General features: G+C 39.0%; 1 protein-coding gene across 1 annotated transcript; it reads left to right on the plus strand.

Moving 5' to 3' along the window:
• The first annotated feature begins 8,239 nt into the window (after positions 1-8,239).
• On the plus strand, positions 8,240-26,958 carry RAB11A (RAB11A, member RAS oncogene family). The gene is made up of 5 exons (XM_081229543.1): positions 8,240-8,422; positions 14,742-14,937; positions 15,201-15,394; positions 16,355-16,435; positions 25,209-26,958. The coding sequence occupies exons 1-5, from the start codon at positions 8,383-8,385 to the stop codon at positions 25,346-25,348; spliced, it is 651 nt and encodes a 216-aa protein (XP_081085669.1). The 5' UTR covers positions 8,240-8,382; the 3' UTR covers positions 25,349-26,958.

The raw sequence follows: 26,958 nt of genomic DNA on the forward strand, positions 1-26,958 counted from the left end.
CTTTATAAATTCTGGATATTAATCATTTATCATATATGTGATTTGTAAGTATTTTCTCCATTCTGTGGGTTATCTTCTCACTCTTTTTTTATTGGAGTAATAATTTTTATTGGAGTGTAGTTGATTTACAGTGTTGTGTTAGTTTCTGCTGTACAGCAAAGTGAATCAGTTGTACATATACATATATTTACTCTTTTTTAGATTCTATTCTCATATAGGTCATTACAGAGTATTGAGTAGAGTTCCCTGTGCTATACAGTAGGTTCTTATTAGTTACCTACCTATACAGTAGTGGGTATATGTCAGTCCCAATTTCCCAATTTATACCTCCCCCCTTTCCCCCTTGGTAACCACAAGTTTGTTTTCTATCTTTTCACTCTCTTGATGTCCTTCCTTTTAATTTTTGAAAGATGACTGTGCCATATGACGTATGATCTATGAGTACCAAACCTAAAACACAAGAATATGTGGGGAGTAAACTGTTAAAATAAAAGTTAGAAGTTAGTCTGATTCAGATTTCATGAGATGGAAAAAAAATCTATGATTGAGCTACATAGCATTTGGTTAGAAATAATAAGCTGTTTGTAATATACATGTATTTTGTACATTTATATATGAATATATATTTATAACTTAAATATATTTATATATAAATATTTTTAACCATTTCTTTCTTTAAGACTAGTTGGTGCTCTAGTGACTATAATCAGATAATCAAAGTTGAGAATTTCCTGATCTTGTGCACAATTTATTACCTTATGGTATATACAATAGAAAAGATAAAAAGCACAGAAGACAAATATCACCACTTCATTAGGTCTGTTTACTTCTCTCTCTCAAAAAAATTCTTTTTATTGTGAAATAAACCTAATGTCACTACAAAAAAGTGCATGAAACTGATATGTAGAGTTTAACAAATAGTTATAAAGTGAATGACACTATAAAAATCCTTTTGGGTCAAGAAGTAAAAACTGAGGTCTGTTTACTTAACAAATAAGAACCACATATGGAAGTATTTTGTATCAGGCTGGAGGGTCCCTGGGCTCTGTTTCTGGGATACTGAAGAGAAGTATGTCTCTCCTGGGCATCCTTCCTGAGGTCTGGGGAATAAGTTCAACCTTTGGAAAATGAGCTAGAATGGAGAGGTGATGCTCACTGCATCCTGCCCTTTTCCCATCATAGGTCTTGGCCTGGCCTCCAGATAATCCTTACCATTAACTCATGGTTCTCAACCTTGGCACTATTGATATTCTGGCTCAGATAATTCTTTGTTGTGTGGGAGCTGTCCTGTGTATTGTAGGATGTTTCTGCCCACGAGATGCCAGTGGTGCCTCCCAGTGGTACACTAAAAAGGTCTCCAGATATTATCTAATTTCCTGGGGTCAAAACTGACCCTTGTTGAGACCCAGTGCATTAATGAACATTTGCTATGTGCCAGGCATGGTGTGAGCTATACATATATTATTTCAGTCACGTTTGTCCACATTTTGCTGCTAAGGAACCAAGCTTTAGCAGGATTAGGTAAATTATTAAAAGTGATACAGCACCCCGTGAATGGCTGAGCTGGAGTTTAAACATAGACCTATCAGTCCCCACTTTGTTTTCAACAACCATTTAGAGTTGCCTCCCAGGCTGTAGGAGATGAGATATTCCAGATCTTGCTTCTTCCACATATTCTAGGCCTAAGACATTTCTAAATCTGTATTTCCAGGCTTCTTACTGGGTACTTCCTCTTGGTTTTCCTACCAACTGTTAAAATTAGACATGCCTGAAACTAATGTCAACATTTTTGCTCTTTTTTTTTTTTTTTTTTTCGCGGTATGTGGGCCTCTCACTGTTGTGGCCTCTCCCGTTGCGGAGCACAGGCTCCGGATGCGCAGGCCCAGCGGCCATGGCTCACGGGCCCAGCCGCTCCGCGGCATATGGGATCCTCCCAGACCGGGGCACGAACCCGTATCCCCTGCATCGGCAGGCGGACTCTCAACCACTGCGCCACCAGGGAGGCCCCAATGACAGTGTTTTTTTTTTTTTTTTTTTTTTTTTTTTTTTGCGTTACATGGGCCTCTCACTGTTGTGGCCTCTCCCGTTGCGGAGCACAGGCTCCGGACGCACAGGCTCAACAGCCATGGCTCACGGGCCCAGCTGCTCCGCGGCATGTGGGATCTTCCCAGACCGGGGCACGAACCCGTGTCCCCTGCATCGGCAGGCGGACTCTCAACCACTGCGCCACCAGGGAAGCCCTGCTCTTTTTCTGTGTTTTATCCTTCCCCTTTTCTATTGATCATTCTTCCAAATAGCTATTAAACCTCAGATCTCTCTCTTTTTGTATCTTCATAGGCAGAATCTCATATTTTTGTACCTCCTGTCCAAATTCTTTCATTTCTGAAAAGGGTATTTTTTTATTTTTAAAATTAACTTATTTTATTTATTTATGTTTGGCCATGTTGAGTCTTCGTTGCTGTGCGCGGGCTTTCTCTAGTTGCGGAGAGCAGGGCCTACTCTTCGTTGCGGTGTGAGTGCTCCTCATTGTGGTGGCTTCTCTTGTTGCGGAGCTCGGGCTCTAGGTGCTCGGGCTTCAGTAGTTGTGGCACACAGGCTCAGTAGTTGTGGCTCACGAGCTCTAGAGTGCAGGCTCAGTAACTGTGGCACGTGGGATTAGTTGCTGCGCAACATGTGGGATCTTCCCAGACCAGGGCTTGAATCTGTGTCCCCTGCATTGTCAGGCGGATTCTTAACCACTGCGCCACTGGGGAAGTCCTTGAAAAAGGTATTTTTAATGATGAGTAGTAAACCCTAATCAAAACCCCAATATGAATCTTTTTGGAACTTAAGAAGTTTACTCTGAGTTTCATCTGAAAAAGAAAGTCTCTAAAAATAGTCAAAGTTTAGAAAGAAAAAACAGTGAGAGGAAGTTGCCATATTTATTTTTGTTTATCAAATACGTATGGTTCCTTCTATGCGTCAGGCACTATTCTAAGCCCTATACAAATATTTACTCGTTTAATACCACATTGAGACATCAAAATAGACTACAAAGCCATACTAAAGCAGTGTGATATTGGCAAAGGAATAAAAAACTTGACCAATGGGACTGTATTGGGGTCAGGTCCTCTGGAAGCTGATACCAGATGAATTAGAAGCGTAAGAGATTCACTAGGGGAAAATACATGTGAAGGACAAAAGGGAGAAGTAGGGCCTTCAGACCACAATTTAGGTCCAATACCTATGCAAGGAGAGAGGGAAGGAAGGAGGATTGGATAGGAAGAGCCTCGGACTACAATGCAATTCTGAGAAAATCTCAGCCAGGCCAATGGAGGGCTCCAGAGGAAGATTGCTCATTAGAAGAGCCCCATTTTGGACAGAACTGGTCCAGCTATAGGATCCCCACTGTGCTCAATTCTTGTTTGAGAAAAGTCCAGAGGGAGTATGGCTTCAGGGTGAATGTTTTAGTGGGTCTTGGAGGTGTGGCAACTGGAGACTGTCAGCCAACTACACTTCTCACAACAGACTCTTTCTTGAAGGGACATCTGAGCAGTGTCCCTCTCTGGCTGTCAGAGGTATTGTGTGAAGATTGAAGAATAGACTTATTTATTTGTTTGAAATTTATTTATAATAAGTTAGACATTTCAAACAGTAGGGAAAAAAGATAGACTTTTAAAATAAGTGATGTTGGAACAATTGGCTATCCATTTGGAAAGAATTAATTTAGATCCCTACTAGTAATTAATTTAGATCTACTAATTTAGATCCTCAATATACATAAAATTCAGATGGAGGAAAAAGTTATAAATAATATTTGAAGAAAAAAATTTTTTGAAAAACCTTGCTGTTTTTCAAAGGGAGAGGAAGCCTTCCTACGTAAAATGCAATACTCAGAAACCATAAAAGAAATGACTGAGAGAGATTTGATTAAATAAAAATTTAAAACTTCTGTATGGGAAAAAAGCATCATTAATAAAATTAAAAATCAGGTGATAGATTTGGAGAAAATATTTGTGCCATATATATATAACAGGCAAAGGATTAAAAGGTAGACTATATAAAGAGATACTTCACATCAATAAGAAAAGATCAACAACCCAAAAAGAAAATGGCCAAGGATATTGACAGGCAATTCACAGAAGAAATATAAATGGCTATTAAACATAGGAGAAAATGTTTACAACTCACTGGTTATCGGAAATTATTGGGCAAACCAGATGGGCAAAAATTAAAAATATTGCTAGTATATATATATATATGTTTTGGCTGTGTTGGGTCTTTGTTGCTGCGTGGGCTCTTCAGTAGTTGCAGTATGCTGGCTCAGTAGTTGTGGCTTGCAGGCTCTAGAGCACAGGCTCAGTAGTTGCAGGGCATGGACTTAGTTGCTCCGTGGCATGTGGGATCTTCCCGTGTGCCCTGCATTGAGTATCCTAACCACTCCTCCACCAGGGAAGTCCAAGATATTGCTAGTATATTTTTATACAAGTATATAAAATATTGTAGGGTAGCTGGGAAAATGAATATTTGCTTTTCTAGCCTCTAAGGAGGAAGTGGGCAAGGAAGAAACAGTTTAGGAATAGGTTTTAATTTAGTGAATCCTCAGTATCTGCCATATCCATGGGTTAGGGAATGGGAATGGTTGTACAAACTATGGTATAGCCTTGTTAAGGAAATCTATGCACCAAATGAGTTAAATCTATATGGACTAGTGTGGAAAGATTTTTCAAGATGAGGAATTTATCACATAACTTGATTTTATATATATTAAGAGAAAATGTAGTAGTTACCTCTGGGTTTGAAGGAGGAATTGAAGTGGAGGAGGACTTTAAGGATTTAATCTACATTTCTGTATAGGTTAAGTCATTTACTTTAGGTTCCTATATTTCTTGAGAGATTAAAAAAAAGATACCTCGGGCCTCCCTGGTGGCGCAGTGGTTGAGAGTCCGCCTGCCGATGCAGGGGATATGGGTTCGTGCCCCGGTCTGGGAGGATCCCATATGCCGTGGAGCGGCTGGGCCCGTGAGCCATGGCCGTTGAGCCTGCGCATCCGGAGCCTGTGCTCCGCAACGGGAGAGGCCACAACAGTGAGAGGCCCGCATACCGCAAAAAGAAAAAAAAAAAAAAAAAAAAAAAAAGATACCTCAAGCAATTACTAGCCCTCTTCCCCAAAACAAGAAAGTAAAGTCCTAATTCTCTTCTATGTCCATGGAATCCATTCACCAATTTTTCCACAACAGCCTTTGATTTTTCTTTCTTCTCTATTCCTATAGCTACACCTCGTTTCTATTTCTACACCAGTTTGTGTCTGGCTAACCTCAATAGCCTTCTAACTGATACTCACACCTCCAGTCTTTCTTCACCCCAGTCCTGCAGTCCACAGCCAGCTTACTTTTCCCAAGACTAGGTTTACTTCAATCACCCCTCTGTCCACAAAATCTTTTATGGCTCCCCCAAAGTGTTCAGAGGGATGCTAACAGGTGTTCCATGGGAAAAGAGTTCTGTGGTTTGGTGTGTCAACTTAAAGAAAAATGCACAACGTGAGAGTTGTGAGGTTAAGTTTTATTCAGGGTCTTATTGAGGACTATAGCCAGGGAGACAGACCCTCAGTAGCTTTGAGAAACTGCACTTAAGAGGTAGGGGAGGAGCCAGTATACATATGAATTTTTTGGCTAGGAAATACATATAGCAAAGCACAGATCTTGGTTAAGGATTACTGCTAATCACAAAGAACAGATCTCAAGTTAGTGATTTTAGTGCTTTTCTATGCATGTGAAGATGCAAGAATCTGGGGTCATTAAAATTCTTCCTGAGATAAGCATCTTAATTATCTAGGGGCTGTTTTAGCCAAAGCACCTAATGCCTCATCCAGTTTTTTTCATCCTGAATTCTCCTCAGGGTGCACTGTTGCACTGTGGGTGACTGCAATGGGTTGTGATTTAACCCTTGTATAACTGGATGATGAATGATACTCTGTTCTTTTTTTTGTTCACAGGTGAATCTGGGAAATGCTGTGTTCAGTACAGTTAAAACTTTTTTCTTCAGAGTGGAATATTTAGACTTTAAAACACCAGTGCTAGGGGAACTTCAAAGGTGGGGAGACAGTGTATAGTGCTTCTCAATTTATTTGAGCATGCAGTCCTTCTTTTGAGGAATGCTATTTATTGACCTTCTCAGGACACACGTTGAGAAACAATGACTTAAGGGGAAAAGTTCATAATTAGTCCTCTGGTATTAATGGCCTTGCTTAACATGCTCTTATCATCTAATTTCCTCCACTTCCCAAAATGAGTTTCCTTACTTGCTTCTTCCTTCAGGAGTCAATGCTGGCTCCTCCTCTTCTGGGGAGTTCTTCCTAGTCATCTCAGTCCCTCTGAACTCTGGCATTTGTTGCCAGAACTCTCATTAGTTACTCCTTCAGAACTGTTATTGATATTCCACCTTTCTTGGGTCTACCTTGTCTACCTACCTGAATAGCGCTGGGACTGTGTCTTATAAATACTCTGTAGTAAACATAATATTTAGCTGCTTGAGTAATATTGTGCATCTCCCCCAGTGTGGATAATGACCACCCCTGCACAAGGCAGTATCTAGGCCTTAGGTAAACCTTCTGTTGGTTTATACTGTCATGGAAGGCACTGAAAATGGCACTGTATTAGTTTCCTATTGCTGCTGTAGCAAATTACCACAAACTTGGTGACTTCAAACAACAGAAATTTATTATTTTTTAGTTCTATAGGTCAGAAGTCTGCCACGGGTCTCACTGGGCTAAAATCAGGGTGTCAGCAGGGCTGTGTTCTTTCTGGGAGCCTTAGGGAAGACTCCATTTCCTTGCTTTTTCCATCTTCTTCTTCTTCTTTTTTTTTTTTTTTTGTGCCTTTTCCACCTTCTACAAGCCTCTGCATTCCTAGGCTCCTGGCCCCCTTTCTCCATGTTCAAAGCCACAAGGGCTGGTTGAGGCCTTCTCACACAACATCACTCTGACCTCCTCTGTCTCCCTTTGCCTCTTTTAAGGACACTTGAGAGGACATTAGGCCCTCTAATCATCCTATTTTAAAGTCAGTTGATTTGCAACCTTAATTCCATCTGCAACCTAATTCCCCTTTGCCATGTAACCTAGCATATTCACAGTGCCCAAGGATTGGGAAGTGGACATCTTTGGGGAGCCATTACTCTGCTTACTACGGGCACTCTTGCCCAAAAGTCTAAATTGCATATAGGTTGTAGTGGGGTTTGACAATAAATGGGAAAAGCTTTTTGGTATTACAAAAACTCTCTTCAAATACAGGGAGACCCTGCTGCGTGATCTTCGGCAAATCACTTGAGTCTCCCCATCCACATTTCTGCTAAAATGGAAATTGCCATCCTTTGCTCTGCATGTTAAATGAAATAATTATGTAACCAGGTTTAGCTTAGAGGATGACAAATAGGGTTCAAGAAGTTCTTGATGAATCTTGATGAGGAGGGTGGGCGAGGTTCTCTGAATGACGTCTGGAGAAGGTTTGAGAGATTTCGGGAGAAAAGGAGTGAGAAGTGCCTGCCCTTGAATGAAGTTGGAGGTTGAAAATTCTAGCAAAAGGAATCAACTTTCATGGAAGCTTTTGAAGAGGGCCCAGGTTAAAAAAAAAAAAAGGGCGAAGAGCAGAGGCTACTTCGGAGACACCTAGGTGACAGAGAGTACAAAATCGAAGAGGGGAAGGTATGTGGTTTTCCTGGGCAAAGATAATATTTTGTGACATTCTGTCCCTACTTAGTTCAAGGACACATATACCGTAGGTGTACAGTCACCTAGTGAATAAGTAAATGAATTATAAAAGCGTAGCCAGGAACATAAAAACCCAGCGGTGTAGGTTCCACCGAGATTTGAACTCGGATCGCTGGATTCAGAGTCCAGAGTGCTAACCATTACACCATGGAACCACCACACACACACAACCTCGCCTTCGGCTCTCTAATCCTTAAAGAACCCTGCCCCCATCCACAAACCAACCGCCATAGGCAGTGCTGAAGTGCTCCCCAGCGCCCCGCTTCGCGGCATGGCGGCGCATGGAATGAGGGAGAGACCATTAAGTTCGGAGAGCAGCCGCTAGGAAGGTCAGCCGGCACTCCAGGACTCAGTATCCGCTCTGAGCCTTCCGAGGCGGGGGGAGGGGTGGACGAGAATTTGAAAACATAAGGGAAACCCGAGAGCACCGCCCTTCTTAGCCTCAGGGGCGGGGCACCGCCTCCCCGGAAGTACTTCCCCTTAGGGGCGGGGGCCTGCCGGAAGTGGCGTAGTGGCAGGGAGGGGTTCTTTACCGGGTCCGGCTGCTGAAGCTCGGCGCTCGGTTTACCCCTGCAGCGACGCCCCCTGGTCCCACCGGTACCACTGCTGCTCCCGCCCCTTCGCTTCTCGGCCGCGCCATGGGCACCCGCGACGACGAGTACGACTACCTCTTCAAAGGTGAGGCCACGGGCTCTCGAACTCTCCCCCGAGTCCCGGTTCGGGGGCTCGGGACACTCCCAGGGGACCCGCCCGCGGGCTGCCCCTGCCCTGAGATCGGCCTTTCTCAGCCCTTCCTCTGTGTGCGGTTCGTCCTTCGGTCTCCCAGCTCAGCTCCTTTCCCTCCTGTCACAGAAGGGATCCTCACCACACAGCAGTCTCTTAGCGACCTCCCCAGAGGCCTGAGGACGCCTCAGAGCCCCTATCCTGCGCCCTTCTCGCGGCCGGCTGCTGTCTCCCAAATCGCCTTCCTTCCTCCCCGGGTTCCAGGGCCCCTTCAAAGGGGCGCCCCTCCCACCGTCCATCTTTTCGGATTGAGCACCCCCTCCCCCTCAGTATACACCCTCCCTGAGCCCCTCTGACAGGCCCTTCCCTCCGCTCTTCACCTTTCCCTCGACCTACGCTCCCAGTACAGGTCTTTTTCTTATCCGTCGCCCTTTCCTCTCGGGAGGGCCCCTTCCCCTCTCCTCGGACAGACGCCTCTCCTAGCACTCTTCTTCCATCAGCGGGGCCAGGCCCTGGTTAAAAGCCGCACGGGCCGGCGGCCCCACCCCCACCCGCCCCACAGTTCTCTCGGTCAGTAACCTTCTCGCACTGCCCCCAGCATTGGTAGCTCTTTCTCTGCCTTCCCTCCCCAGATAGTTGAAGAGCTCTCCCACGTCTCGTGTGCGACCCCCGACGCTGGGGGGGGGTAGGGCAGGAGGGATCGTCCCAGCACCCACGCGCGCACTTGTCGCAGTGACCCGGCAGACCGATGTGACTTGCCACCTAGTCTTTTTTCTTCTACCCTCCCTTCCCAGCGGCAGACAGCCTGGGATAGCTCTTGACTCTGCTCGAGAGAAGGGGTTGCGGATGGGTGGTGGCTGTTATCCTTGCCAGACCTGAAGGCCCAGTTCCTGAGCAGGAAAGGTTGTGCGCTGCACAAATACTAGCTTTCTTTATCGCTGTGGACTGGTTGCTTCCTGCTGCAACACTGGGAGGATCCAACCTTTTGGTGTTTTTAGAACAGGAAGGGAAGAGTCCTAGTTGGCCGCATACCTTTTCCCAGAGGTGGAGGGGGGAGCGGCATGGGGAAGTTGCGTGCTCTTTGGTCAAATTAAATATTTTTCATAAGGTAGGGAAACATGTAGTGCACTTGGACAAAACATATTGGAGGGTGGGGAGTGAAAAAAAAGAATTGCTTATTGGTTAGTCCAGAAAGAATCCAAATAGTTTTCTTTTTTAATCAACAAAAATAATGGACACAGTTTTCATTGAGAGAAGAGTACACTAAATGCTTTTTTTGTTGGATGAATGTGCTCTCTCTGATGGTCTTTCTCGGCTCCTGAATTAGGAGGGCAGCCATCAGTAGTATGCTGAACAAAGATCATTACCAAGGAGGAAGAAGCCATTGCTATTAAAGCTTTACAGTGGAGGGTGGAGTTTAAAAAGAATGTTAAGCTTGGTGACTGTTTCTAACTTTGCCACTGGGTGCTAAGAATGGTTGACTAAACAAGCAGGAAACATTGCTTTACCAATACTTTGCAAATCTTGGCACACTAGCGGATGATATGCCCTTATCACCACTTATTCTTCTGGGCCAGAAATTTTTATATAGGGTGAGTACCTTCCCACCCCCCTGATAGTGGAAAGGCATTTATGGAGAAGAGGATACTTAATGCATTTTGCAAATAGAAAAAAGAAACATGAATTAGTTTGCACACTCTTGGCTGAAGGCATCTGAGGTCTGGTGCAGTTACTTAAGTGAGACCCTGGAGACTGGGGTTTAGTCATTAAAGAGAGATTTGTTTTTTTAAACAAGGTGCAAGGGCAGTGGGCAGCTAGGTACTTTTGAAGTAATTAATTTAGGACGAGATAGACTATCAGAGTATTTCTCCTGTTTGTTTTAGAACTTGAATGTTGGTTATAGAAGCCAGTTATTTTCTCACAAAGAATACTCAGTATCCTGGATTGGCTTAAGAAATTTTAACTTAGCTTTGGGTTTAGACCATCCTACTAACAATGATTGAGAGAGCACAGGGCTTTGGAATCACACAGGCCTGGGTTCAAATACTGACTCAGGTTTTACATTTGCTTTGTGACCTTTGGAAAGATGACTTTTTTGAGCCTCAGTTCCCTCATCTATTAAAAAAAAAAAAAAAAACACCTCTCAGGGCTGTTGTGAGAATTAAATGAGACTGATTGTAAAATTTTAGCTTCTGTGAGGACTCAATAAATGGTAATAATGTGAAAGAATTCGGGGTTTTTTTTAAACCTGAATCTATAACTATAAGAGCATTTAAGTATTAGTAAAGAAACTTAAAACTAGGACCTCCTAAAGTGTTTTATATTTCCATGGGTTATGGTTTCATGTGTTGTACATTTTGCTGTTTGATAAGGTATTTTAAAAATTCTGCTGAGAAAGATTTCCACTTTTTTAAAATCTCTTACAGGATATGAGTCACTTTTTAACTTCTGTGATGATTATATAGCCAATTTCTTATTTATACAATTATAATTTAAAGTGAAGCAACAATAATTTCATTTTAAGTGGTTTCATTCTACATAGATTTATTCCCTGAAATGAGCTGCAGCTGTCTAGCTGGAAGAATACTTACCTAGCAAACAAGAGTTGAGGGAATTGTAAATTAGTTTGTAACTCTAACCAGTTGAAAATGAAGGAATATTTTGATTGGTGTAGGATGAAGTGGTCCAAGTGGGAATGTAATGTGGGGAGAGCAGGAGCATTATTCTAAACTATGTATTTGTTCTTGAACATTAATCTTTAGTTAAGTTCAACAGTGAGACTTTTGGTGGAGGTGGGGAATTAATTTTATTTTTAAAACTTAACTTTTTATTTTAAAAACTTTAATTCCACAAATATTTACACACAATGTGGTTAAGGCCCTTTGGGACACATAAATGAAGTATGAATCAATCATAGTTCCTATTTACAAATATTGTGGTAGACACCAATTCAGTCAGAGTCACATTTTCTGAAAATACCTGGATACGTAGTCTACACCATTTTCTTTTCAGTCTCGTTGAAGGTCAGTAGTAATTAACATCAGCTGATTGCCAGTGGGACCGATCATAGGAACTTTGCTGTCTTGAATCTTGATAGGTTTTCTTTCACAACTTTTGGTTGAGCAATTTGGGTTCTGCTGAATCTAGAAAAGCTTGTCTAGACTTCAGCCTTATTGAATTTTAAAGACTCTTGGTGAGATTGGACTATGAATAGTTGAAAGAGTAGAAAGATCTCCAAGTTTATTTATAAAAGCCAGTATGAAAATTATCAATTACTCCTTCAGGTGATAACTTTTAGGTCTGAGATACTATGGCTGATTTGTTTAATTAAATTTTAATCCAGTACGCTAGTTTGCAAGAGAGTGTGTAAAACTAAATGTGGTTGAAGAGTTGGAAATTTTTGTTAAAAATGGTCAGTTAATATGTATATTCTGTTTTTATGGCATTTAGCAGCGTAGTATTTGATATATAATGAACCAAATTTAGCATTAGATATTAGAGATGATACATAAAATTCAGCAGATGAGGTTAACCAAGTGGTAATGAATATTATCAGGTTATTTTAGAAATGTGATACATGTTTCATATACAGATGCTGTTATTTAATTTATGCTTACACACGTATATATATGTTATGTAGATGGCTATAGTTATAAAATGTTTAAAGTGGAAGTACTTTTAACCTAAGATACTAGTTATGGAAAGTATAGGAAAAACTTCAAATTCCTTTCTTGAACTATAGGATGTGATCATATAGTTTGTCTCATTAAAAAAAATCAATTAAGTATTGTCATCTTAATGAGAGAAACTGTTTTGATTAGAAATTAAGTCTGAGTCCATGAACTTTCGGGTTTTTGGTTTGTTTTTTTAAATCATAGGCAGTAAATTCTCTTCTGTTGTTTAGGTAATTTAACCCATTCTAGTTTGTTTATTTTTTAGTGAGCCTAAATATAACCTTTCTTGGTGTGGTTTCTCATCTGGCAACTGAATAGAAGCAGCTTTCCTTAGTGTGTCATTTCTCAGCATCATCTTGGCAGCGCTATTCTTAAAGAACCAATACCTTCTGTTGTCATTTAAGATACAATCCTTTAAGAAGTTGCTAGTCATAATTCTGTCAGCCTTTTCCATGTCTAGTTGAGATAACTATTTTATATTATATAAAGTATTCATGAATCTTGAATTATTTTCAGATAAGGGTACTAATTTTATGTTAAAATTAATTGGTTATATCAAGGGGAAAACACGTCCTCACTAAATATTTTTATGATGGCATAAAGATTTGAGGATGGGGAGATAATGAACATAATCATTAAAGTGGAGGTTGAAAGGCAAGAGACCAAAATTTGAAAGTACTAGAGTTTTTGTGGGATGGAGAAAGTGTTCTTTGAGTTATTTATTTATTTATTTTCCAAAGGCATTATCATTCTAGATGTCTTGCTCTTTGGCTTTAAACTAAATGACTGGCTTCTAAATCGATATATCTGATGTATCTGAGTCCCTGTGCAGTAGAAACGTTCAGCATTTTGGGTTTTCCCTTCTGTCCTATTCCCACTTCAAGTGAGACTTTTATACCTCAGTGCTAGCATGGGGCCAGAAAAGATTCAGTTTTCCTCAGCAGAACATCCAGCCTCTTACACTAAGAGGCAGCAGTGAGTACACCCTGCTAATGGGGTGAACTTGATTACTGAAACTGGGATTTCATTTCACATCTAGAATGGGGGACCTTGAGAACTATCATATCAGCCAACTATCCTATAAAATTGGAAGTGCATTGTTTTTGTACGTTACTTTCACGAGCTTAGCATCTTCTTGCCTGGTATCCAAATTAAAGCATTTACTGTATTATCTGTGTTTGCTGCAGTACCTCTGACACCTCTAATTGACTATATAACTAGAAATAACTATGCATTTTGCTGCATGGGGTCACTGCTGCCGGGATGATTTCTTGCTGAATCAGCTGATAGACGAGGCCAGAAAGATATGCATTTGCTAATTGTACTCTCTCCAAGACTGACCAGAGGCCAGCTTATATCCGCTCTTGTGGCAAGGAAGGAATGCGTAATGGACTCTGCCCTCTGACCTGAGTGCAGTGAGCTCTCACAGTTTTCACTGCCCTTGCCACCCTCTACCAGATACCAGTCTCTTTTAGTAAGGCATGGTCTTATTCCTGGTGTTATTCTTGCATGTTTGATTATCTAGTCCTGGTATGTAAGTCAATTAACTAATAAGAACTAAGAAGCAGCATTAGTAGTCAACAGTAGGAATAAGTATAATATTTTTTGAAATCTTGAAAAAATTTTTTACCAAGGAAAAAAATGTTATCAAGCTCAGATTCTGTAAACCTGTGAACTCATTTGTTCTTTAAATTCAGATAGAAATGCTTTAAAACAAGTTGACTGCCTGTTGCCCCATTGTTTTTGAAGTGTAATGTCACTTCAAAAGAATCCACTGTATTTAGCTAGTAAGTAAACTGCCTCCTATAGTAATCATAGGAAATAAATTCATCTAATCAAACCTTTTTTTTTTTTTAAATTCATTAAGTCGTAAGTAAAAGTGTAGGCCCTCCTTGCTTTGGCTTTGACTCAGAGTAAGTCAGAGTTATTAGTCAGCTTTCTAGGGCCCCTGTTAAACTTAGTGGGGTGTTTGTTTTTGGAGGGGTCTCTAGTCTCCTGCCAGTCTGGTAAATGTAACTATGAAAGGGCCATTGTAGTTTCTGTGATCTGGGTGGCAAAGTTTATAAACTTGATGCCTTCTGTGTTACGTGTGTTTCATTTTGCCTAGGTATGAGTCCTGAGGTCATCCAGGCTTTGATGAGACTAAGTAGAACATACTTAGGGCACTAACATCCTTTGTTGCTTTCATGTCTAATACATTTTCATATCACAAATTGTTCATTTGGTTTAGGATTTATCTTTCAAGTTATTACCTTCTAAGGTAGTAAGGTTGGTATAGCGTTGATTGTTAAATTAATGCATTAGCCTGTCATCAGTGCCTAGTAGACCTATGATTAAAATTTGCATGTGTGAGACAGGATACTTTATCTGTGCTAAGCAGATGATGTGTGGAAGATGATGTGTGGAAGTCACTATGCAGGTAGAAACACGTTAAAAAGAATAAATTGGTTTTATCGATTGATAACATGGGCACTCAGCTCCACCCCCACCCTCATCCCTTTTTAAACATCAGATGCCCTGTCTTTTTTTGCTTTAAAACATGATGGCATTGTGAATGTGTGTGCCTCATTCATCTGACATTAAGTTCTTTGTCTTTTTAGTTGTCCTTATCGGAGATTCTGGTGTTGGAAAGAGTAATCTCCTGTCTCGATTTACTCGAAATGAGTTTAATCTTGAAAGCAAGAGCACCATTGGAGTAGAGTTTGCAACAAGAAGCATCCAGGTTGATGGGAAAACAATAAAAGCACAGATATGGGACACGGCAGGGCAAGAGCGATACCGAGCTATAACATCAGCGTAAGTCTCATAGTTTTTTAAGTTCTGTGAAATAGGCTACCAAAGTGAATTAGCTGACTTTTGGTATTGGCAAAAGGTACTGTTTTGTTTCCTTTAAAGAATTCTGGTATTAGGATTCTAAAATTTATAAGTGTGTTTAAAACTATATATATGTGTATGTATATATATATATATATATATATTCCATATACTTAGTCTTTTCTGGTGTTCTCTTCCATCTTGTGGTTGTTTTCTAATAGTTAAATACATGTTTCTGTTTTCAGATACTATCGTGGAGCTGTAGGTGCCTTATTGGTTTATGACATTGCTAAACATCTCACGTATGAAAATGTAGAGCGATGGCTGAAAGAACTGAGAGATCATGCTGATAGTAACATTGTTATCATGCTTGTGGGCAATAAGAGTGATTTGCGCCATCTCAGGGCGGTTCCTACAGATGAAGCAAGAGCTTTTGCAGGTTAGTGATATGAATTCTGTGATATTACAGTGATTCTGTATTTCTTGCAGTTTTGATAACCCTCCCATGAGGGTAATCGGTTACAGTAGTTTTGGAAAGGTAAACATGAACGCTTAACAAGTATTGTTGTTTTGAAAGTGTGTGATGACTGTACGACTCTTTTGCTTAACTTTGAGTTATTAAAACTAGTATTTTGAGTTTTTGCTGCCAAAAATTGAATATGAATACTGTCTTCTTTTCTCTCCCTGGAACGGGTAGATGAAATCTATGTTTATTCTGTGCTTCCTGCCTTTTTCCATTATGTCTGTGTTTTACTAAGGCTTGTTCTATGTGTGTCCGAAAAGTAGTGGCCTAGGGAGTGGTCAAGGACCAACAGGGATGTAGCTGCTTAGGAGTTGTAACTTTTTTGTCTTTATAGAGGATCTGCCTATCTGTTGACTCCGTACTGGTAGGGGCAGCCTACTAGAAGGCAACATTGTACATTCTTGACTAGTGAAAATTGTGACCTTCCACTATTAATTATGCTGTGAATAAAATTTTCTATCACAGTTTTTCAGTTTTCTAGGAGAGAAGCTTTATTTTAGATAATACAGTCACAGAATTCTGAGTGAATCACATATACCCACCCACGTTCATACCATAGCTATGTGGTTGATGGGGAGAAGCCCAGTAAGGGATGAAATTAGCTGAGTATTTGATAAGTTTACTACATTATGCCTAATGTTCATTGCTAGTGGTAATATTTAGATGTAACGAGTATTTATTTTAATTAAGAAGTCAGTGAAAATTTCTCGCTGTCATTTTTAATCTGCTAACGTGGAAGTAACATGTGTTCTTATTCCTCAAGAAGTTGGGGAGGTCTTGGGCTTTAAAAAAGTTCTGTTACTTTCCTTTTGAAAGCTTTAATACATCCCTTGTATTAAAATTTGACAAGACTGAAGTTTTTGTGTCTCCCCACAGAAAAGAATGGTTTGTCATTCATTGAGACATCTGCTCTAGACTCTACAAATGTAGAAGCTGCTTTTCAGACAATCTTGACAGGTGAGACTTGCATTTTTAGATTATACCAGTGGGAATTTGAAGTATTAGGAAGGAAATTTAAACAAATTAATCAGGAAACTAAACTATAAAATCACACTGAGAATGACTATCATTTGAAAGCTACTATCGCAAGACCTGTTTAGAGTACAAAATTAGTTAACAACCCTTGCTTGCTGAGCTTTAATCATCCTAATTCATCTGGTTTATAGTGGGAAAAATACTTTGAAAATAATTTGTTCACTGCTGTTATTACTTTGGTCCATGAATTCCATATTTCATGGTCATAAGCACAAAGCAATGCTTAATGGTACTTTTTAGAAAATAAATATTGAAATCCCATTTATGGAAAGATGTGAATGTCCTTTTGAAGTTCAGTAAAAAAAGGCATTCTTGGTTCTGATTTGTTATAGAAGCACCCAGGGAAAAATATATTCTTAAAAACTTAAATGAGAAAACAAAAAGTAAAATTCTGCCGTGATCTATTATTGGATAAGAAGCAAGGTGTTACCTGTGGAGAAAATCAGTCAGTGATTACATACTGAAAAGTTTAAATAAGTAGTGGGAAAGGAACAAAATTCATGCTGTTTTGGAATGTGGATGTGTAGACCAGGTCAACCTCAGGAATAAGAGGACATTTTATTTATGTTGACTCATATCTACCCTGTCTTTAATAGAATGAACACTTCATCTGAAAGTTTAATCTTAATCCTCTAGTAGGCACTTCAGTGAGTTGTTTTTAAGTACTTTAAAAATGTATATTACTTTAAAATTTTTTATTTATTTATTTGGCTATGCTGGGTCTTAGTTGCAGCATGAGGGATCTAGTTCCCTGACCAGGGATCGAACCCAGGCCTCCTGCATTGGGAGCATGGAGTCTTAACCACTGGACCACCAGGGAGGTCCCTGTATATTACTTTTAAGAACTCATAATTTAGAGTATAGTCTTGATATATAGTGATCTTATGTGGTCTAAAAAATATATATGGAGAAATGGTTAAGTAAATGAGCTTCCAATTATAATGTAAGAAAATTGTTATTCTTCGTATGCAGCACTTGTATTGGAGACCAACAGATTTTAGCTTTTAAATGTTATTTTACTGTAAAAATGTAGGGAATAAAACTTAGGGTTTAGGAACATGGGCTTAGAAGCCTGACTTGGTTTCTAGTCCTGGCTGCTCCACTTACTAATTAGCTCCTATAATCTTCGGCAAGTTACTTAACCTTTCTAGCCCTTAATTTCTTCGTATGTAAAGTTGAAATCTGTTTTGGAAGTTCTGTTATTTTCTTTCAAGTAAGGGCTTGTATTTATAAATACCTTGTGATATGATTTGACTTGACTGTTAATGTTGTGACTTAAAGGTTTTGGTCTCTATAACCTAACTCACAGAAAAGAATTGTCTGTCATTGAGACATCTACTCTAGACTCCAAAAATGAGTACATGAGTTTGTACATGTAAAATACTTAGCTGTCCCTGGTACATTGTAAATATTTGATATCGGTAGCTAAATAGCAGTTAAGGTATGAAAAAAAAACTCATTAAAAATAAACTATAGGGCCTCCCTGGTGGCGCAGTGGTTGAGAGTCCGCCTGCCGATGCAGGGGATACGGGTTCGTGCCCCGGTCTGGGAGGATCCCATATGCCGCGGAGCGGCTGGGCCCGTGAGCCATGGCCGCTGGGCCTGCGCATCCGGAGCCTGTGCTCCGCAACGGGAGAGGCCACAACAGTGAGAGGCCCGCATACTGCAAAAAGAAAAAAAAAAAAAAAAAAAAAAAAAAACTATATTGATGATTTACATACCTGGTTTATTAGAATTCTTTTCTGTTATCAGAAAAATAGTAAATAAAGGACTGGTGCTAGGGTTGGATAAACAGTCTTTGGAACACAGTAGCTTTCTTTTAGAATCTTTGTGTCAACTTTCATTGCAGATTATTTCAAGCAAGCAAGATCAGATTGAATAGGCAGTATGTCTGCAAATCCTTTTTTTCCTTTTTAAGCACTTGTGTGGTTTCTCTTGGGTCAATGTGTTGAATACTCAATTGAGACCCAGGAGCTGTAGGCTTTACTTTTTATCACTTTGCTCTCATTCCCTGTGTAACTAAAGCCAGTGAACCTCTCTAGTCCTAAGATTCAGTGTCTTAACATGAGTGAATTAAATCATTTTCAAAGTCTGTGAGTCTCTTAAGGCCTCTGAAAAACCTCATTTGAAAAAACTTTAGTTAGTCCTTGTTGGGTTATTTTTTATGTCCTGTCAAATCTCTGCTATAATTCTAGCCCATTCTGATTTCAATTTATAGCCCGTTTTTTTCTCATATTGAGTGAAAATGAGGCCAAGTGTTTTCTTCCATCTGCAGTTAACTATTTTATGTATTGTTTTGTAACGTTGAACGTATGATCTGTTCAAACATGAACTAATCAATAAGCAGTGATATATACTTTAAATTGATCTGTTTTGTCCTGAATGATGAACATCTGGCTGTTTCTCTTAAAATTCACTCTTGATTAAGCTTTTGTTACTGCTTAATTAATATTGCTTGAAAGCAAACAAGGCTTGAGCTTCACTTACTACTACCACTTTTCCTCTCTATGTAGCCACTATTTCCTCAGCTTCCTGTAATAAATCTCAGTGTTGATCTGTGGGATCAGAGATCACTGCATATGGCAGCAGACATCTGTGTTTGGCAAGTGTTAGGATGTTTGTTCTAAACTTTTCTATATAATAGTGGGAGTATTAATGCATAGCAAAAAACAGGAAATAGAACAGTATTCTCATTAGGCTTAATTCTGCCTTACGTGTTAACAGTATTAAGGGAGCATTTATGTTGTATTTTGATGTTGCTGGAAGAAAAAAATAGCTTTTTACTTTTTAAGATGCAAAATTATGTATTAGAAAATGTATCTCCATTGTTACTTCAAAGTTAACTGTGTTGCTTTTTTTTAGAATCGACCCATGCCATTCTTGACACCATGAATTTGACAGTAACTTCATGACATAATTTTGCTGATGGTATTTTTAGGAGGTAGTTGGTTAGTGCATAAGTGAGCCTGATACATTGCTTAGCCTGTAAATTTCAGTGCAGCTTTGTTTTCTTTCATCCTCAAGTTCATTGAGGGATGTTATTAATCCATATTTTCCATACTGTATATATATATATTTTTTGCGGTACGCAGGCCTCTCACTGTTGTGGCCTCTCCTGTTGCGGAGCACAGGCTCCGGACGCGCAGGCTCAGCAGCCATGGCTCACGGGCCCAGCCGCTCCACGGCATGTGGGATCCTCCCGGACCGGGGCACGAACCCGTGTCCCCTGCATCGGCAGGCGGACTCTCAACCACTGCGCCACCAGGGAAGCCCTATACTGTATTATTTTTTTCTTTTAACTTTGAATTTTGACAAATTCAGACTTAAAGTTTGCAATAATAGTACAAAGTATTTGCAAATACCTTTAACCCATATTCCGCAGATGTTGATATTTTACCACACTTGCTTGCTTCTTTTTCTTCCTCTCTAAATATATAAATAATACTGTTTTTTTCCTGTACCATTTGAGAGTGACAGACATGTTGCCCATTATCCCTAAGTGCTTTTCAGCGTGTATTTCCTAAAATCAAGGATATAGTCTTTTCATAGCCATAGTACATTGATCAAAATTAGAGAGTTAGATAATAGTACCACATCAATGTTAAGCTACAGATCTTATTCAGGTTTTGCCAACTGTTCCAATTATGTCCTTATTAGCAAAAGACAGTCTGTAATCAGATCATACATTGCATTCAGTTGTCATAACTCTTTTTAGTTTTCTCTAATCTGGAATAGTTCCTCATTTTGTCTTTTGTTTATTGACATTTCTTGAAGGGTATGGGTCAGTTATTTTGTAGTGTCCCTCAATTTGGGTTTGTCTTATGTTTCCTTGTGATTCAGTTCTGGTTATGTATTTTCAGCAGGAATACCACAGAAGTGTTCTCAGTGCATCATATCAGAAGGCTCATGGTATTGGTTTGTCTTATTAATTACTGGTGATGTTGGTTATGATGATGTCCTCCAAGTTTCTCCGTGTAATTAATAAGTCCAAGCCATCTTAGTAGTATGGAGACTAGATTCTTAATTCTGTGGTTGAAAGAATTTTTATTTTTTGGCTGCGCTGTGTGGCTTGTGGGATCTTATTTCCCTGACCAGGGACTGAACCTGTGCCCCCTGCAGTGGAAGCATGGAGTCCTAACCACTGGACTGCCAGGGAATTCCTGGTTGAAAGAATTTTAGTTCACTTAGCATATTGTCTCTTAAAAGTGAGGCTAGGGTTTTTCAGGCATTAATTTTATTGGAGTAGGGAGGATCTTTTAATCAGACATAGTAGCTTTGATTCTTTTCATGTAGCAACCTTGTGTCAGTCAAATCAGAGCATTTTTTTGACCTTCAAGAAACTTATATCGTGAGCAGTAGGTTTGAAGAAGGTCTAACAAATTCTGATGTAGGCTGTAGTAGGATAACTCAGGTCTCTGCTATTTTCACAATTTTTGGAGGGACTGAGGAATTTGCGGGTTTTTTGTTCCCCAATTTGGAGCTATTGCATTTAACTTCCTTAGAATTTACTTTGAAACTTGATCCATACTTCCATTAGAGTAGAAATAGGCATATGTCTTTTATTTAACTTTACTCGGTTATATTTAAAGCTATTTTATACTAATATTTTGCTTTATATTTAGATCTCATACAAGAGATCCTGTTATAAGAAAGATAAAGCAGAATTTCTTTTCTTTCTAACCTTACCTGTCCTTTGGACTTCTTGAAAAGGGTCTGCACAGGAATTGGTATATCACATACATTTGGTTCTAAAGGAGAACATGCCCTTGAAAGAGGAAAATATTTGCATCTGGTTTAGCAAGTTATTAGTCCTGTTCCCCTCCCCCCACTTAAATAACCTTCTCTAATCAGATACCAGCTAGAAGGTACCTGCTTTATATTTTCTTATCAAAGTTTTTTTTAAGTGACACACCCAGCCTCAAGAGATGTTAAATTACTTGTGTAGCTTCTTAGTGCCCATTCTAACTGAAAGAAAAAATTTCTCCTAATTTTCTGATCAGCACTTTCCTTTTTCTTTGTTGCCTTGGGTGGCATTTTTATTAGCGGACATCTTTTTGGTGACTGTAGCAATGTAGTAATAATCTACTTCTACAAAACAGTATGCAGTACTTGCAGGCAGTTTTATAACACTGCTCAAATTTCTTTCCTTGTAATGAGATCTCTTTAATTATTTACCTTTCTGTGTTCTCTGAGAACTCTGCTTTTTCCTTTCTTCCAGTATTTGCTTTTTATTTAAGAACCTGCAAAATAATTTTTGTTTTGGTTCCCCTGATGTAATATTTAAAACCACTTGTAAAGAAGTTAAATTTTTAGTAGAGGGTCACATTTAATCATTTGCACTTGAGAAAGAAGAGCCTTCCAGTTGGGGATTAGGGAGAAAACATAAAGAATAAAGAATGAATGGTATAGTTTTTCAGTAAGTTGATGATTATCTTTACTTCTTAGTCACTAACCTGATTGAATGACTGTCTTTCTCTTTACCCTAGACACTCTGGTCCCATCCCTTTTTAAAATTTCTTTTTAAATTAATTAACTTATTCTTGGCTACGTTGGGTCTTCGTTGCTGCACGCGGGCTTTCTTAGTCTACTCTTTCTTAGTCTACTCTTCGTGGCGGTGCGCGGGCCTCTCATTGCGGTGGCTTCTCTTGTTGTGGAGCACAGGCTCTAGGTGCGCAGGCTTCAGTAGTTGTAGCACGCAGGCTTAGTAGTTGTGGCTCGCAGGCTCGTAGTTGTGGTGCACGGGCTTAGTTGCTCCGCGGCATGGGGATCTTCCCAGACCAGGGCTCGAACCCGTGTCCCCTGCATTGGCAGACGGATTCTTAACCACTGCGCCACCAGGGAAGCCCCGGTCCCATCCCTTTTTAATGAGAAGAATCCAAATGAAGACACCACGTCCTGCATATCCTTTTTTTAATTTTTTTAAATTCTAGTCTGCCTTTCTTTATTGGAATCTAATTTTTTCAGAAGCACCACTTTGAACCACTGTCAACCTTCTGAAACATAAATTTTAGCCACCTGCTTCCCCCAAAAAATCATAAGAGAAGTCACACGAGCTGTCAGTGTTTTTGTTAGTTTACATATTCAGTTGATTACAGTTTGCTGTTATTCAACTTTAGGGAAATTAGTTTTTAACTTGGAAAAAATGTATTAATAATTTAGTTAGTACATTTCCTTTTCTTTAACTTTTTGTTATGGAAAATTTTCAGCATACCAAAAGTAGGATACTATCATGAGCTCCCATGTAGCCATCAACAACCTTCATTCAGTTCAGAGCCAATCTTTCCTCCTCCTACTCCCTCCCCCATTATTTTGAAACAAATCCCAGATATTACATCATTTCATTTGTAAACATTTCATGATGTATATTTAAAAGGTAGGACTTAAACCCGTAACAACAAAACCGTTTAAAAACTGGCAGTAATTCCTTATTGTCCTCTACTATCCAAACAATATTAAAATTTCCTGTCTCAAATTTTAACAGTTCAACCTAGAATCCAAATGATGTTCGTACATTTGAAAATATGATTCCACTTTCTTTTTTCCCCCATAACTTTATATTTTTAAAATTTTCAAATATTACAGAAGTAATACAGTGAACACCCATATATCCTTCATCTAAAATCCTCAGTTATTAACATTTTGCCACATTTGGTTTATTTCTATATGTGTAAATATACTTTTCTTCCCCTTTGCTCAATCTTTGGAAAGCAAACTGTAGACATTATGGCACTTTACTACTAAACACGTGAGCATTTTATCTCCTCAGAAAAAGGCATTCTCCTACATAATCACAATACCGTATATCATATCCAAGAACTTTGTTTACGTAGTATTATCTAATGTGCAAGTTCATATTCAGATTTCTCCAGGTGTACTAATAATGTCTTTTATAGATTTGGTTTTTACAGTTTAAACCTAGGATCCAGTCAAGGAAAACACATTGCATTGATGGAATTGTTATATATCTGGGTACTGAATAGAGTAGCCACTTGCTACGGGTTGTTATTGAGCACTTGAAATATGGCTATTGGACTGAGGAATTGGATTTTGAATTGTATTTATTTAACTTAAATAGGTGGTTAACGTATATTTAATATAAATAGGTGGGCTGTAGCCCACATCTAAAGCATTTATTCTCATCTTTAAATGTATTTTGTGGCAGTAACTTTTTTTTGAAGAGTCTTGGCCAGTTGTCTTATAGAATGTCCCTCAGTCTGGATTTATCTAATTGTTTCCTCATGATAAATTCATTTTCAACATTTTTGGTAGGAATACATAGGTGTCATTCATAGGAATATATTATACTTCATAGTCCCTCATAATAGGAGGCATATCATGTCAGTTTGTCCCATTTTTAGAATTCCCTTACCTTTTGAGGTTTTTTTTTTTTTTTTGGAGGGAGCACTTTGAGAACAAAGGTAAGATACATTCTTTGTTTGTAAGGAGTTTATATAGTCAGAGGGAGCTACTTTTAGGCAAGTGCACTGTAAGACCGAATACAATATATTAAATAAGGATACTTGCTGTAGAGGAATTTAATAACATTTATTCATGTACTTAGTTATCAAACCCCTACTATATGCTGGAGATACAGCAGTGAATTAAGTAGATACAGTTTTGGTCCTTATAGTTTGTTGACTGAAAAAAATGCACAACCTAAAAGTTGAGAATTATGTCTTATTTGGCGGACTTGCTGAGGACTTAAGCCCAGGAGGCAGCCTCTCAGATAGCTCTGAGAGACTGTTCTGAAGAGGTAAGGGAGGAGCCAGGATATATAGGAGTTTCTTGAACAAAAACTAGGTAGTCTGGAACATCAAAAGATTACTGTTAATTAAGGAAAACCAGACATCTCAAGTTAATGAATTTAGGGCCTTTCTTTGTATGGGTAGATGCAAGAGTCTGGGCTCATTGAAATTACTCCTTTGATATGCACCTTAACTATCTAGGGCCAGTATCCTACTTTTCTCCATCCTGAATTCCCTCGGGGTGCACCGTGGGAGAGGGGGGTGGGTGCAGTGGCTGATGGCTTGATGGCCCATCATCCTTTGTTTACTGATACGGCAGGCAACGTTCCTCATCCACTAGTTTGTTTAGTGGAAGAGGTAGATGCTAAACAATTAGTTTTGATAAGTGTCATAGAAAATCTTAAGTTGCTTGGTTTGAATAATTATTTCATTACAGTTTAACTTTAGTTCAGGAGGCACTGATAAACATTATCTTTCTGTTCTTCTTTTCCAAGAGTCCTTTGGGATTTTGACTTGTTTATGAAGTTGTATGCTTCCCTATGTAGCCAACAGAAATACCTACTGTGTCTGATAATGCAGATTTAGATATTTTTCTGTGGTACAGTGTCAATGTATGTAGGTTTTTTTGGTAAGGGTAGAAATTTAGATCTAAGCCCATAAACTGTGTAATCTCTTTCGACAAAGATTTATTTAACTGATTGGTAAACCTTTCCCTCTGAAATGGAAAACCTTTATTTCTCTTCTTACCCTAAGGGAAATTGTTGTGAAATAATGGGTTGACTCGAATCAGTGGCTGTTTGAAAGTAAAACTTTGAGTATATGCAGTCTCTGTCCAGTTTATTTGCATTTTTTTCTCTTATGAATATAACTTCTGCCTCTCTGTATCTTTTTTATCAACGATTTATGGGTCTGTTCACACTGGGTGTTGCTGTTTCTTCTTTTTTACTCAGAGATATACCGCATTGTTTCCCAGAAGCAAATGTCAGACAGACGTGAAAATGACATGTCTCCAAGCAACAATGTGGTTCCTATTCATGTTCCACCAACCACTGAAAACAAGCCAAAGGTGCAGTGCTGTCAGAACATATAAGGCGTTTCTCTTCTCCCCTAGAAGGCTGTGTATAGTCCAGTTCCCAGGTCTGAGATTTAAATATATTTGTAATTCTTGTGGTCATTTTTGTGTTTTATTACTTCCTCATACTTCCATGTCTTAAGTCTTTTGATTTTAGCTTTATAAAATCATCCACTTGTCCCGAATGACTGCAGCTTTTTTTTCATGCTATGGCTTCACTAGCCTTAGTTTAATAAACTGAATGTTTGGATTCCTCAATTATTGTTTACTTTTCATCATGGAAGCTGTCACTGTAGGACATAATATAACTTGATCCCTTGAAGCTCAGATCTGTTGGTCTTGATTAAATCAAATTAAGAAGACTGTAGAAATAAGCTATCATTTTGCCACAGAGCGGCTTATAATTAATACACTCTTCTCTCAGTGCAGTGTATATTTCCATAAATCTAAGAATTGCCCTATAAACATAGCAGAATTTTGAGAGCTTGAAAATTTCCCATTATTCTGGAAGTCAATTTCTAACATGCCTTAATAGGGTTATGTAGTTTAGTAAATTTTGTTTTTTAATTTTTGTAAACATCAAAGTTGATCAGAGAGGGGGGCACTTTTTTCTGGATAAGAATTATCTTAATAAACACAAAAGACTGTGATGATTTCAGTAGCAGTATGGTTATGGGGCCATATGTTAAACAGCGCTGCCTGGCAGGCTGGGAACTGGAGAGACTGGTGGAATTCCATATGAGGTGCCTCTATTACAGTAATCAGGCAGCCCAAGTCATTTAACTTCTCTAATTTCCCAGCAGTAGATTGTGTGGCATTTTATTGCTCAGGCAATAACTGGTTTAATGCTCTTAGTATCCAATGGTGAAGTGTTAATTTTGTCTTAAAACCTTCCAGTAAATGAAATGCAACCTAGTTTTATCACCATATCCACCAGCAGGCATGGAAAATTATTTTAACAATGCTGATTTTTGAGTGTTGCAGTATATTATGGAATATAGTCCAGTTAAATATCTGGTTTCAGTATGTCTAAAGAATACAGTGAGAGGTTACTATTTCTGCTCAAGTGGTACCACTTAAAGGCATGTATTCTTTTAGTATGCAAGATGAAGTAGTACCTTGAGTTAAATAGAATGCATTTAGGCATTGTACAAACCTGAAAGTTTTCTTCCACTACGTTATTGAAATCAATGGAGCAACTCATTTCTCATTCAGAAATGTGCACACTAATATTTAGTTTTGTTTTCTTGTGGATAGTATTGAGCACTTAACTCTGAAGTGTTCTACAAGTTGTGTCAACTAAAGTGATACTATTCAGGATGGTGGAATATCCCCAAAATATACATGTGTGTGGGCTTGCATAGATTACTATGTTTCATAGTTAATCTTCTGTCTTTTGCGGTGCTCATGACGTGTGGGGCGCACGGAAGGCATTGCTGTGATTAGTCAATTTAGTTTTTCTCTGTAGCCGTTTTATTATTTTGGTGTATTGGTTATGAAGATACTACTATCTATTTGTAAATCGCTACTTTGTATTTTATGCATGCTCTGTAACTTGATTTTTTTCTTTTTTAGTTATTGATTTGGAATATATTCACATTCTAATAAACAGTTATAGGGGGACTATT

The sequence above is a fragment of the Mesoplodon bidens genome (assembly GCF_964165515.1).
Source record: "Mesoplodon bidens genome assembly, chromosome: 3".
Taxonomy (NCBI): Eukaryota; Metazoa; Chordata; class Mammalia; order Artiodactyla; family Ziphiidae; genus Mesoplodon; species Mesoplodon bidens.